A 15,279-nucleotide genomic window follows, 5' to 3' on the forward strand; every position below is an offset into this window, starting at 1 on the left:
CGGACGAGGAAGGGCCTGATCAGCTCGACCATGGGCTGGATCCCATTACGGAGTCGGAGGAGTCGGAGGGGGACGACAGTAACGTCCCCGACTCAAGCACCAGGAAGGCGGGGGTAGCGAGCGAAGGCTCACCACCTGTAGGTACAGGCAGGGTGAGGCCGGATGCCGCAGGTATACCCAGCACCAAGGGGGCAGAGCTGGATGAGGAGGGGCCAGGGTCGGTAGCTGCGGGGGGTACATGAGCTGCGGCACGGCAGGAACCGGTCCTCAGCCAGGCTGTCCAGGGGGCAGTGCCTAAGGTGATTCTCCGTAGGTCCAGCAGGAAACCCCAACGTAGAAAGTTTTGGCCAGAGGTCAATCACGCCCCTAGGTACGAGAGCCAAGTAAGGAGGAGGGAGCTTACGTCTCGGAGGGGACCTAGCCCCCGCCAGGCAGCGACAGGCTGCGGAGGATCAAAGGTGGGAGACAGCGTGGTGCAGCCGCAGGAGACGACCCGCTGCAGCCCTGACAGAGATTAGCTGAGCCGCCCTGGGAAGGCGGCGCTGTATTATATTTTAGGTAATATAGATAAGGATAGGTATTTTAGATAAGGATAAGCTATTTTAGATAAGGATAAGCTAATTTAGATAAGTTTTGTGGGGATAGTTAGAGTTTAAATAAAGTTGATGCGTCCAGGATATGTGGGTGTGGGGTGCAGGCTGGGGGTCAAGAGACCCGCCCGCAGAGGCGTTAACAAAGCCAAGCGCTCCCCAAGAGGCTGGCTATACCATATTTCTTTATCTGTTTTCTGGAGTGGAAGGAGGCACTCGTATGGTGGATCGTTGCCACGGCGATCGGATGTGGGTGGGCCTATCGGGGCCGCACCAAGGACATCATCATTTACGGCTGCTCCGGGGACACGGCTCCCATCGCGACCGATGGGACTGGAAGGAGAGAAGCGGAGGAGACCGCAGTTTACTTCCATGAAGGCCGGTGGCCGGGGTGGCTGGGATCGAACTCTTCAGAGTATTCCAGCGCCTCAGGCTTTGCTTATCGGGACACTTCGTTATTGTGCCCGAGAGTCAAGATCATCGCCCAAAAGATCAGCGCCACCGTTGGCAAAAGGATCTGCCTGGTATGCACGGGGAAGGTCCCCGCGAGCAGGCGGTGGTGGCTGAGGAAAACGAGCAGGACAATGGCCAACTCCACTGTTGAGTGGGAGACTTGACAACGACACTCACAGGACTATTTCTGGGACTAAAGAACAATTGAGTGTGTGTTGGGACAAATGGTGGGAACCGGATGAGGGGATTTATATGTGTATGTGGGGTTTGAGGTATCATTGCCCCACGGGCAACAGCATATTTTTCCAGAGACAGTGGCAGGATGACGGTAAGGGGATGAGGTGGGATGTTAGCTCGCGGGCTTGTGGGGTCCCCCTTTTCCCCGATCCCGGTAAACGCCACTGAACTCATCACACGGCCACGCATGACACCTCCCACAGTTCCGCTGGCAGTAGCACAGGAGGGTGAGTGCCCAAAAACCACTAAGGGGCCCGGGAATGGCCTGGTACTGATACTGACTGACCAGGTATTGTACCAGGGGGTGCACTACGCAGTAGCCTCGGTGATTTTAAACCTCACCGAGGTGCGGTTGCCGGAGTGGTGCCCCAGGGAAACTGAAAGACTAACCGGGTATATCAGGGAGAATGGAGAGACCGTTACGTGCGGGTGGGCGAGCAGGACCCAGCCGCAAGCTGCTAGGAGAACGTGCCCCCTCCGCACCGAGTAGACTGTGTTTTTATATTGTCCTCTTCGAAGTTGTAAAAACTGTGTTTTTGTATTTTCCTCTTCGAATTTGTATCAAGAGTGATTGTGAAGGAATGTAAAAAAATGTATCGTTTTGCTGTTGTGTTGTTTTCATGTCCTACATTAAAACGGACACCAGTAGGAGGATGGCGGAGGCATCGGCCTGGGACAAGGTGTAGGTGTATATGTCTGACATGAAAATGTACATACTTGTAATATAGTTTTGCCCGGGACACGGGCAGTAAAGGTCAGCCTAAGATGGGGACTGTACGTTCGCAATGAAACACTAGTTTAGTTAAAACCTCAGGGGTCTGGATATGGAGAATCGGGAAAACATTGCTCAACCACATTATTTAATTGATTCGATAAGCTGGGGTTATGCAAATCAACAGGAGGGACTGTAAGATTTGAGAAGTTTTCCCTCATTTGGAAAGCAACACCAAACAAAAGAGCTGCAGTTTGGACATTTTAAACGAGAGACTGGGGCTGATAGCGGAGAAAGGCTGCGGTCAGATTAACAAAGGATGTCACAATCCGTGGGTCCTAAAATGGCCGCAGGACCTCGTGACCAGCCACAAAAAGTAAAAACCTTACAACCCAGTCTCTAGGTTTCTGCAAAGCCACGGCCAGAACAAAGGATGGGTATTGGCCATGCAGAAACCTACGAAACCAGGTCGGAGTCCAGACACTGGGGCGCTGACATCAGCATACTCACAATGCCCCAAGCCGACCTAAACAGTTCATCTCGGTGAGGGGGCACAATAGCCCATAGAAAACTACCTGGTAGGTGATGGGAAACCAGTTAACACCCATCACCTCACAACGAAATACCAATTAACACCGTCTGGCCATCCCCGGTATCCCCGAACATAAGCGCAGATCAGAAGAAAACTCATACATATCTTTTTGAACAAAGAGATTCCAAGATCTGGCGGGAGATAGGACGGGTCAGAAATAGAATAACTGGCCACTACTTTTGGGTGAAAAAGTTAAGTCAACTGAAGTCAAGAAGAGAGTCAGAAGGAAGTCAGAAGAAATACTGGAAGAAGTCAACTGAAGTCAAGAAGAGAGTCAGAAGGAAGTCAGAAGAAATACTGGAAGAAGAAGCTGAAGCTAGAAGAAAACCTGCAAGGAACGCAAGCAGGCAAGAAAACGAATGCAGGAGGAAGAAAAGACAGGCAAGAAGAACGGATGCAAGAGAGAGGAACAGGCACGCAACTCGAGGAGAAATACTGCAAAACGAACAGCCAGTGACCCCAGTAATAGCCCCATGGTGAGCATGCACCCAGATCTTGCATATCCTGGACATAGTTTAGTGTAGAGGGGAGGGTGGTTTGAATAAACGTGGGTGTGTAAAAGAGTGTGTGTTGGTCAATTTTGTGATGTGTCGTACGTTCCCCATCTTACAGTCGTGTATATGTCTTGTAGAACTGTGTGTGTTTTATGATTCATAGTTATAAGTATTCATGTGATTCGGTATGTGTTTTATAGACATGTCTTATAGAACTGTATAAGTATTCATGGACAATAGTCCCAAGCGCTAAATAAAAGCCTTTTCATTTAAACCCTGGTTTTTCAAATCTGGTCTGGTTGAATTTTTCTGCACTACAAACGCTCCTGCATCTAAGTCCAGTGTCTAGAACCGTAGGGGGTGAGTGGGTCGAACCACTCAGGGGGAACCAGTGTGCGCGGCCTGGTCAAGGGATCAGAGCAAGGCACGGGGACCTTAGGTCGGGCGAAAGCTCGGCGCAGAAACCCCTTACACTGTACATCATTGGAATGTGGAAGGAAACCGAATATCCCTGGGGAAACCCACGTGGTCACGGGGAGAACGTACAAACTCCATACGGACAGCACCCGTAATGGGAATCAAATTCAGGTTTTGGGTGCTGCAAGGCAGTACCTGTTCAGCTGTGCCACTGTGCTGTCTAAAAGCTCACAAAATGCAAGTCAGAACTGAGTAGTACAAGTTGTTCCCAGCAAATCAAACCCCAAAGGTCAATGTGTTCTGTTATTAGCCATCTTCCATGGAATTCCTAGGGAATTCTGTCCTTAAAAATACATGTGGGCAAGAAAACATGTGCAAGGTACATATCCCTCGATTCCACTAGCCCCAAGAGCAGGGATCTTCAAACTATGGCCCGTGGGCCACATCCGGCCCGCCACGATATTTTATCCGGCCCGCAGCAAGCTCTTAGACAGCGGGCACTGGAGGCAGAAGCTGCCAGCGAAGGTTCGCCGGAGAGCGGATTGCCACCAACCCAGAGCCGGAACAAGGCGAGAGATCGCAGCACCCCCTCGAAACTTCCCTCCTCGTCACTGCCGCTGCCGCTCACCCCGTGGATGCAGGGCTTCTTATTTTGCTGCGTTAGAGGGAGACGGGGCTGGGGAAGAGAGTGGAGCAGCGGCGCAGATCTCGCTGGCTCTGGGAGAGAGGGAGAGGGGAGAGAGGGAGGGAGCAGCCCCCGCAGGTGGCCCTCTGACACCCTCCCCCTCGCCACGCTACCGCTCTCACCCGCTGCTCCCTCTACCCCGACTCTCTCCCCGCCCCCCACAACTCTCTACTTCCCCCCCGACTCTCTCCCCCCCCACTCTCTTCCCCTCTCTCTCTCTTCTCTCACTCTCCCCCAGTGTGGTCAGTTTTTTTTCTGTTTTATAAATAATTATAGACTTACTGCATATATAAATTCCAATATTTCAAGCTCTTTTTAAAAATTGAATATTATTTATTTGTTGCCATATAAACCTAATGTAAACTAACCTAATCTAACCTAGTTTAACCTTTCCTAATCTAATCGAACGTAACCTAGTTTTTGAGTTCATTAAATTTATAAAACTCACACTTCTTTATTTTTTCATACGGCCCACAAAAATGTGCCAAATATATAATGTGGCCCTCATGCTGTAAGGTTTGGAGGCTCCTGCCCTCGAGCACTATCTAACTCTCTTTTAAATTCATCCAGTGAATTGGCCTCCACTGCCTTCTGTGGCAGAGAATTCCACAAATTCACAACTCTGAGTGGAAAAGTTTCTTCTCTCAGTTTTAAATGGCCTCCCCTTTATTCTTAGACTGTGGCCCCTGGTTCTGGACTCCCCCAACAGTGGGAACATTTTTCCTGCATCTAGCTTCTCCAGTCCTTTTATAATTGTATATGTTTCTATAAGGATCCCCTCTCATCCTTCTAAACTCCAGTGAATACAAGCCTAGTCTTTCCAATCTTTCCTCATATCAGTCCCTCCATCCCAGGGATTAACCTCGTGAACCTACGCTGCACTGCCTCAATAGCAAGGACGTCCTTCCTCAAATTAAGACCACCAAAACTGCACACAATACTCCAGATAGGGTCTCACCATGGCCCTATACAACTGCAGAAGGACCTCCTTGCTCCTATACTCAAATCCTCTCGTTATGAAGGCCAACATGCAATTAGCCTTGTCCTGACAAATGGACAGTCTCCACCTACACCCATCCATATTTCCACCTGGGTCCAAATTCACACACTTTTCCAACCCACCCCATGAATATTCCCTCCTTCAACCTGATATATTCCCACTCATTCAGATCTCTGCCCACTGGTCCATCTTCATTAGTTCTAGATTGCAAACTTCTTCCATCCCCCAACAAGATGTTAGTTGCTGACAAGTGGAACTCCTTCAGAGTGATGATACACATTATGCAGCACTAGTGCGCACCAAGAATCAGAAGATTTAAGTTGATCAGGAGTGACCCAATATGGAATAAGACAAATCCAGAATAAATAAAGCCAACTTATATCTTCAAATCCTATGGAAATAATAGAGAAAGGGGTTCGGCACGATGATAATAACATATTGAAAACTTGAAAAAAAGCACCAACCCTACATAAAAAACACATTATTCCAGAAGCAAAGTAAATGGTTGGCTTTTTCAACAGCAAACATTAACAATCAACATAATGACCGCTTCCTAAAAATATGCCATGTTTTAAGCGCATGCCTTCTGGTACTGATGGAAGTGATGCAAAAATAGAGAGAAAAGCATAAAAATCCTCTCTAAAAGATAGCAATTATTCTAATGAGATGAAAGCTAAGGGGTAAACATTGGCAGACATATGGATCAGATAATTCCACATTAGTGTAATTCTTACAAGATGACCTCCTTCATGCTGTCATTTTGCAGACAGGCACATTGGTCAACCCTGGATCCCCAATGAAATAACAAATTTATCAGAATAAATTTAAGGGTTAACTACAAAACTGTTTAGAAGGAAGCTTCTATTGTCAATTCTCCTCAAATTCGAGCAATTTCTCTAGTCTGTTGAAGAAAAATCTTGGTTGTGTAAACATAACAATTTGTCAAATTGCATCACAAAGATTCTTAGCCATGCATATAACTGTAGTGATTCAGGATAAATTTGGGGAATAACCAATCCAAGGATTAAGGAAACTTTGTGAATAATTTTTTGATATTAGTCCAAAATATGTCCCTTATTAGCCTAACTTATTAACCTGCTCATCGTAAATATATTTACACTGTTATGTTTTTAACAGTGCAAATTCTTGGATCACTTCTTGGAACAAAGTGGAGCAATGTGCAACTCTGCAATAATATTTTATTCAAACCAATTTAGCGTGTTTTTTAAAGCAACAAAAAAGTAAGACTATTTTTCAAACATGCATTTGAGCAAAATACACTTTATACAATGTATGAATGAGATTTAAATCTTAGCAAATTTGATTCAAATGAATAAAACAAAAACGTTAATGTTTTAATGCCTCGTCAAGTAAAACCAGATAAATAGTTTCTTCACTTTGTGACTTTATTCGTAAAATACTGCAGCCACCAGAATGTTCATATATGTACCGTACATGCAATGCCCCTATTGCTTTTGCACAATTTTGTCTCCAGCTCAAACTTTGAGATCATACAGTACACTCTTTAAACTGCAGAGAACGGAGGTGCTTTTTTTGTATAGGAACACGAACATCCTAGTCACTCAAACTTAATTCTCATTCAGCTGTTCAGACCCAACAAATCCGCAATTTCACAACGAACAAGTACTTTATTATATTTAAAGCAACCTGAGGCAGCCGAACTAAACATCACCTTTAATAATACAGTATAACATCGTAGGCATTAAAGTACCAGCAAGTTCGTAATGAACTTTGATTTGCGGGTCCAGCAAGTTTCATTCTTTTACGAATGAGAGTTCCAACAGTTTTTTTAAATATTTGCAGTGTGTGACCATTTATTTTCAGGCTGCGTTTAGCTAGTTTTAGTACAGGCTGGTTTCTTAGTGATGTGCAAACTCACTCTTAAAGAGCCACTGATTACTAAATGCACCTAAAGAGGGGAGGATGGGGGACAAAAATATTATCTTCCGTGCTGTAAACAAGATGATTTCTTTAGAGTGGAAGCTCAGGAATTGCTTAGGTTGCGGAACAAATCTTGGCGAGAACAGGTGGCTTTGAGTCTGGAGCAGGTTGTGGAATACTTGCCTTTGGCATAGGTTTGCTGCACAATTACAGAGCAAGGCCTAAGGGAAGCGCCGTGGAAAAATAAGAGTTAAAAAAGCACACGTGACTTTTAAAATCAAGGACAGAGCCCACAGCTAAAATTATTTCCCGAATACGAGCATGCAGCGCTGTTCTGATCTGCAAAGATTCCTCTTTTCACCAGTGTCAATGGTGTAGCTCAAAGAACACAGTACAAGCAAAGGGATCGTTGATTATGACTGTATATTTAAAACATACCTAAGGCAATACCTCATACCTGTCCTCTGAGACAGTCTTAAATTTAATATACAATTGATTTGTGTAAAGATTGCAATTACCCTGAAGAAAGCAGCAATCACAAGTAACTCGTCTTTCACCCTACTGTAGTGTCACGGCAGTCCCTTTTGCCTGCAAGACTGAGTTAAGATGCCAACATTTAATAGATGCAGCACTAGGGACAATCCACCCCAAATGAAAACAACATGTATCCTTCACAATTGATGTTTTTTTTTAACCCAGACAGACTGGGTTAATTACACAGCTCAAGTCATCGTGTGGATAGACACCCTACGTGGGAAGGGTAACAAAACAGCATCCCCATGTGGAATCACAGGCTTAGAAGGATTAACAATGCGCAGCTTCACTAAGGACCATCTTCTCTGCATTTATATGTTCGCTTGAATGCATCGTGCAAAGAAACATCTCTGTGACTGGATGTTGCTTGAAGTTTAACATTTATGCTGCTAATGTGGACGGTCGAGATGGTATTGTGAATTTAGCTCGCTGTTGCAATAGATTTCAGCTTTTCCTCTTCACTTTAGGCCTGGCCGATGGTTTGCAGATTTGCAGTCTCCTTTCATGACCCCAAAAAGTTTCAGGATTCTGCATGCTGGCGAGTGCTTGCCCACTTCAGTTCAGGTGTATCTTGGCATTTCACACTGTTCACAGCGATTCAGTGCTGGGTGGTTCAAGAAGGTGCAGCTGTTGCAGTTCCAGGGGGCACCTTCAAAATCCTCATCTCGCTGATGAGGCCTTTGACTGAGAGCCGTGACGGGACCAGCTTCTGCAACTAGAGGTAGAGTTACATTCAGACATCGCAATGATAATACTCAATGTACAATCTCGAATACAAAAGAATGCAAAATGTTTCCCAATTCAAAATTTATTTCGGTATAAATAAGAAGAAAGGGATGGTGCAGATAAACATTTGCTTTATATCAGTATTTTATCACTTTAAATTCAACCAAAAAGCAGTTTCCAAATAAGCATGTTTTTACCAAGGAACATTATGCTGGTATCCATAGCTTCATTTAGTTCTTTTCTCTGTGTAGCTGACTAATGTTTAATACAAATATTCTGTGGGATCAACTTGTAAGGAAGATTTCCTCCACTTCCTAATAGTAATTTAACAATTAAAATCACAATTATTGTACAAGATTAGAATTTTCAAAAGCTCTTGGCACAAAATCGCCAATGCAAGGCAATGCAGAGTTTGTACGTTCTCCCTGTGACCTGTGTGAGTTTTCTCCGAGATCTTCGGTTTCCTCTCACACTCCAAAGATGTACAGGTTTGTAGGTTAATTGGCTTGGTAAATGTAAAAAATGTCCCTAGTGGGTGCAGGATAGTGTTAATGTGTGGGAATCGCTGGTCGGTGCAGACCCAGTGGGCCAAAGGACCTGTTTCCGCACTGTATCTCTAAACTAAACTAAACAAGGCAATACAGAAAAAGTTGTCCGACATTTCCAGCAGACATGAAGATTTTTGGAAAAGCACAAAGAAAAACAACTGTTCCGTACTTAATTTGGATTGGAACACAAATTAGAAGTAGCTTCCCAGAAACTTGGCAATTTATTTTATGTGGACATGACCCTTAACTCAGCAACGATCCATCTCACTAAGAGGACACAATTGCAATAGAAAAATCATTAAATATCTTCGGAGTTTGGCTGGATGTTTGCTGATCAAAAGGGTTTAAAATGCATTGTTTGGACAATATCAGTTTTTTTTCAAGTTCCAGCAAAAGAATACGGGAAACAGTAAATGTCCCAGTGCGGAAAGGTGCTATTATGACAACTGCAACTAAAAAAAGGTTAATTTAAAATAAAAGACAGAAACAAAAAGTACAATGAACTTATAATATCAAGGGAGTAAAGACAGGCTATTTAACCACACATAAAATACGAACTAATTAGCACAGGCTGGTGTATTTTCAATAATGTGCATCGATGCAAGAAAATTTAATGTTCCTTGCAGCTTCAAAACGTTCAGAGGAGAAACGCATCTATTTGTTGCGTAGCACCTCGTGCATAAGATATTTGTGGTTCGGAAATTTGCAAATAGTTCTTCGCATTAAAAATAAAAATTGAGTCATAAGATGGGTCTTTCATCTATTGGAGACGGGTTATATGATCCAATAATGAGATAGATTTATTCCATTGTATAAAGTATGAATTGTAGATTAATTAATGTATAATTAATATATAATTAATACATTACCTATACATCAATAGTTAATAGAAAATTATTATTACTAATAGTTATATATAAATATACCCATCATTTATTTATTTGCGTCTGTACTCCACAATTTGAGATTTGCAATAGAAAAAAATCACATGTGGTTAAAGTGCAAATTGTCAGATTTTATTAAAGGCCATTTTTATACATTTTGGTTTCACCATGTAGAAATTACAGCTGTGTTTATACATAGTCCCCCATTTCAGGGCTCCAAAATGTTTGGGACACATGGCTTCTCAGGCATTTGTAATTGCTCAGGTGTGTTTCATTGCCTCCTTAATGCAGGTATAAGAGAGCTCTCAGCACCTAGTCTTTCCTCCAGTCTTTCCATCACCTTTGGAAACTTTTATTGCTGTTTATCAACACGAGGACCAAAGTTGCGCCAATGAAAGGCAAAGAAGCCATTAAGAGACTGAGAAACAAGAATAATATTGTTAGAGACATCAGCCAAACCTGAGGCCTACCAAAATCAACTGTTTGGAATATAATTAAGAAGAAAGGTGAGCTTAGTAATCGCAAAGGGACTGGCAGGCCAAGGAAAACCTCCACAGCTGATGACAGAAGAATTCTCTTGAAAATAAAGAAAAATCCCCAAACACCTGTCTGACACATCAGAAACACTCTTCAGGAGGATTTGTCAATGACCACTGTCCATAGAAGACTTCATGAACAGAAATACAGAGGGTACACTGCAAGATGCAAATCACTGGTTAGCTGCAAAAATAGGATGGCCAGGTTACAGTTGGCCAAGAAGTACTTAAAAGAGCAACCACAGTTCTGGAAAAAGGTCTTGTGGATAGATGAGACGAAGATTAACTTATATCAGAGTGATGGCAAGAGCAACGTATGGCGGAGAGAAGGAACCAAAGCATACCACTTCATCTGTGAAACACTGTGGTGGGGGTGTTATGACCTGGGCATGTATGGCTGCTCAAGGTACTGGCTCACTTATCTTCATTGATGATACAACTGCTGATGGTAGACACAAAATGCTGGAGTAACTCAGCGGGTCAGGCAGCATCTCTGGAGAGAAGGAATGGGTGACTTTTCTGAGTTACTCCAGCATTTTGTGTCTACCTTCGATTTAAACCAGCACCTGCAGTTTTTTTTCCTACACAACTGCTGATGGTAGTAGCATAATTAATTCTGAAGTGTATAGACACATCCTATCTGTTCGAGTTCAAACAAATGCCTGAAAACTCATTGGCCGGCAGTTCATTCTACAGCAAGCCAATGATCCCAAACATGCTGCTAAAGCAACAAAGGTGTTTTTCAGAGCTAAAAAATGGTCAGTTCTTGAGTGGCCAAGTCAATCACCCGATCCAAACCCAATTGAGCATGCCTTTTATATGCTGAAGAGAAAACTAATGGGGACTAGCCCCCAAAACAAGCATAAGCTAAAGATGGCTGCAATACAGGCCTGGCAAAGCATCACCAGAGAAGACACCCAGCAACTGGTGATGTCCATGAATCGCAGACTTCAAGCAGTCATTGCATTCAAAGGATATGCAACAAAATACAAAACATGAATACTTTCATTTACATGACATTGCTGTGTCCCAAACATTATGGTGCCCTGAAATGGGGGGACTATGTATAAACACTGCTGTAATTTCTACATGGTGAAACCAAAATGTATAAAAATGGCCTTTATTAAAATCTGACAATGTGCACTTTAACCACATGTGAGTTTTTCTATTTACAAATCTCAAATTGTGGAGTACAGAGGCAAATAAATAAATGATGGGTCTTTGTCCCAAACATTATGAAGGGCACTGTATGTAAAGCTATTAAACAACAGTTCATCATACAATTAATGAGGACTTAAAATTAAGTTAAAATAGTTTTGATGAACAATCTGTCTGTAAGAGCCTGCAGAGTACAATCCTAACCTCATTTGACAGATACCATTGGGTGATGTTGAGCGAGAACATGTCTGCAACCTCCAGATTCAGGAACAGCGCCCTCCCTGCTTTTAGCAGACTCTGAAAGGTCCTCCATAAGCTAGGGTGTTGTCCCGATCTTCCAACCTACTTCTTTGGGGAACTTGGACTTTTTATCTATAACTGCATTGCCATAATGTTGTAAAACTGTATTCTGCACTTTGGGATTTTTGTATTTGAAATCTGTGGACAGGTAAGAAACTGCAGATGCTGGAATTTTGAGCAAAATATGAAACGCTGAAGGAACTCAGGGGATCAGGCGGAATTTGTGGAGGGAATGGACGGACAACGTTTCAGGTCAAGTACTAAGAAGGGACCTGACCCAATAAGACACCTGTCCAATCCGACCTGATGCTGCCTGACTCACAGAGTTCTTCCAGCACTTTGGGTTTTGCTGTTGTACTTGTGCATGGCTTGATTGTACTCGTGTATAGACTGGTTTGACTGGATAGCACTCAAACAAAGCTTTTCACGTATGTTTCTATGTAACAATAATAAACTGATACCAGTACCAATGTTAGTTTAATTTGAAGTGCTGTACCGAGGTAGAATTTGAGTAGACAGTGCATCACATTGTGCTTTAACCATTTAGAGTCTTGACGTCCGTGTAGAACAGATGAAATTAAAAGACCACTTACTTTACTTACCACTGGTATGCTGCAAGCTGCCCAGCATACCAGTGGTATGAACGTTGACTTCTCCAACTTTAGATAGTTCCTCTGTCCCTCTCTTCCCCTCCCCTTCCCAGATCTCCCACTGTCTTCCTGTCTCCACCTATATCCTTCCTTTGTCCCGTCCCCCTGACATCAGTCTGAAGAAAGGTCTCGACCCGAAACGTCGCCCATTCCTTCTCTCCTGAGATGCTGCCTGACCTGCTGAGTTACTCCAGCATTTTGTGAATAAATACCTTCGATTTGTACCAGCATCTAATTATTTTCTTACATTACTTATAACGAATACAAAAATTGGAAAGAAATTGAAGAAAAATATTCTTTAAATGTAAAAAAATGTAAAAAACCTTTATTGTCACTACACAAAGTACAGCGACATTAAAGCAGTCCAGATGATGCAATCACACAAAGCAGACAGTACAAGGATAAACCTTTATCCATAACAAGCCAAACCTAATCTACTGAATTAAACAAACTGACCTCTAATACAATATAGACAAAACAATTACAACGGTCAAGGCAGTGCACAGTTCAATCAAGACAGCAAGTTATTGCACAGCAATGAGAGCTAACATATTGCAAGTGCCATTTAAAAAAAAAAAAAAAGAAATAATATAATTAAATATAAGGTGCAGTCGGTTGTAACATGTAATAAGTGCAGCAAATGTTAAGCAATATAAGTGCAGTAGAATGTAAACATGTATTAAATTGAGGCTTATGTTTTCTGACAAGTAACTGACAGTGTTCCGTTCCCCCCTGATCCCTTTAGCCACAAGGGCCACATCTAACTCCCTCTTAAATATAGCCAATGAACTGACCTCAACTACCTTCTGTGGCAGAGAATTCCACAGACTCACCACTCTCTGTGTGAAGAAATGTTTTCTCATCTCGGTCCTAAAAGACTTCCCCCTTATCCTTAAGCTGTGACCCCTGGTTCTGGACTTCCCCAACATCGGGAACAATCTTCCCCCCTCAGCTTTCTAAATTCCAGCGAGTATAAGCCTAGTCTATCCAGTCTTTCGTCATATGAAAGTCCTGCCATCCCAGGGATCAATCTGGTGAACCTTCTCTGTACTCCCTCTAAGGCTAGAATGTCTTTCCTCAGATTAGGAGACCAAAACTGTACACAATACTCCAGGTGCGGTCTCACCAAGGCCCTGTACAACTGCAGCAGAACCTCCCTGCTCCTATACTCAAATCCTCTTGCTATGAATGCTAACATACCATTCGCTTTCTTCACTGCCTGCTGCACCTGCACGCTTGCTTTCAATGACTGGTGCACCATGACACCCAGGTCACGTTGCATCTCCCCTTTTCCTAATTGGCCACCATTCAGGTAATACTCTGCTTTCCTGTTCTTGCCACCAAAGTGGATAACCTCACATTTATCCAAATTATATTGCATCTGCCATGCATTTGCCCACTCTCCTAATCTATCCAAGTCACTCTGCAGCCTCCAAGCATCCTCCTCGCAGCTAACACTGCCACCCAGCTTCGTGTCATCCGCAAACTTAGAGATGTTGCATTCAATTCCCTCGTCCAAATCATTAATATATATTGTAAACATCTGTCCGACAGATCAGAAACACTCTTCAGGAGTCAGATGTGGATTTGTCAATGACCACTGTCAGCAGAAGAATTCATGAACAGAAATACAGAGGCTACACTGCAAGATGCAAACCACTGGTTAGCCACAAAAATAGAATGGCCAGGTTACAGTTTGCCAAGACGTACTTAAAAGAGCAACTGGAAAAAGGTCGTGGACAGATGAGACAAAAATTAACTTATATCAGAGTGATGGCAAGAGCAAAGTCTGGAGGAGAGAAGGAACTGCCCAAGATCCAAAGCATACCACTTCATCTGTGAAACACGGTGGTGGGGGTGTTATGGCCTGGGCATGTATGGGTGCTGAAGGTCTGGCTCACTTAACGTCATTGATGATAGAACTGCTGATGGTAGTAGCATCATGAATTCTCAAGTGTAAAGACATATCCTATCTGCTGATGGTAGTACCATAATGAATTCTGAAGTGTAAAGACATATCCTATCTGCCTCAAAACTCATTGGCTGGCAGTTCATTTTACAGCAAGACAATGATCCCAAGCATACTGCTAAAGCAACAAAGGAGTTTTTCAAAGCAAAAAAAAGTGGTCAATTCTTGAGTGGCCAAGTCAATCATCCGATCTGAACCCATTTGAGCATGCCTTTTATATGCTGAAGAGAAAACTGAAGGGGACTACCCCCAAAACAAGCATCAGCTAAAGATGGCTGCAATACGGGCCTGGCAGAGCATCACCAGAGAAGACACCCAGCAACTGGTGATGTCCATGAATCACAGACTTCAAGCATGCAAAGGATATGCAACAAAATACTAAACATGACTACCTTCATTTACATGACATTGCTGTGTCCCAAACATTATGGTGCCCTGAAATGGGGGGACTATGTATAAACACTGCTGCAATTTCTACATGGTGAAACCCAAAATGTATAAAAATGACTCCTCCCACTTCCTCCAAACAAGAGGCGTAGCTATGGGCACTCGCATGGGCCCTAGCTACGCCTGCCTCTTTGTCGGGTGCGTCGAACAATCCCTGTTCCAGACGTACACTGGCCCCATCCCCGAACTCTACCTCCGCTACATCGCCGACTGCATTGGTGCTACCTCTTGCACCCATGCAGAACTCACTGACTTCATACACTTCACCTCCAATTTCCATCCTGCCCTTAAATATACCTGGACTATCTCCGACATCTCCCTCCCGTTTCTGGACCTCACCATCTCCATCACAGGAGACAGACTAGTGACAGACATTTACTATAAACCCACGGACTCGCAGAGCTATCTGGACTACACTTCTTCCCACCCGGTCCCCTGCAAAAAG

At 43.5% G+C, this 15,279-nt stretch overlaps 1 protein-coding gene across 3 annotated transcripts in view; it reads right to left on the reverse strand.

The window, feature by feature from the left end:
- Positions 1-6,509: 6,509 nt before the first annotated feature.
- tab3 (TGF-beta activated kinase 1 (MAP3K7) binding protein 3) overlaps positions 6,510-15,279 on the reverse strand; it is a 56,656-nt gene continuing 47,886 nt past the window's right edge. For 2 of the 3 annotated variants that reach the window (XM_078408867.1, XM_078408866.1), the window contains one exon: positions 6,511-8,331. In XM_078408867.1, the coding sequence (XP_078264993.1) occupies positions 8,177-8,331 (155 nt within the window). In that variant the 3' untranslated portion in view covers positions 6,511-8,176. Of the gene's footprint in view, positions 8,332-15,279 lie in introns of all 3 variants that reach the window. The other variant, XM_078408868.1, reaches the window with a different exon arrangement.

Source organism: Rhinoraja longicauda, chromosome 12 (assembly GCF_053455715.1).
Source record: "Rhinoraja longicauda isolate Sanriku21f chromosome 12, sRhiLon1.1, whole genome shotgun sequence".
NCBI lineage: Eukaryota > Metazoa > Chordata > Chondrichthyes > Rajiformes > Arhynchobatidae > Rhinoraja > Rhinoraja longicauda.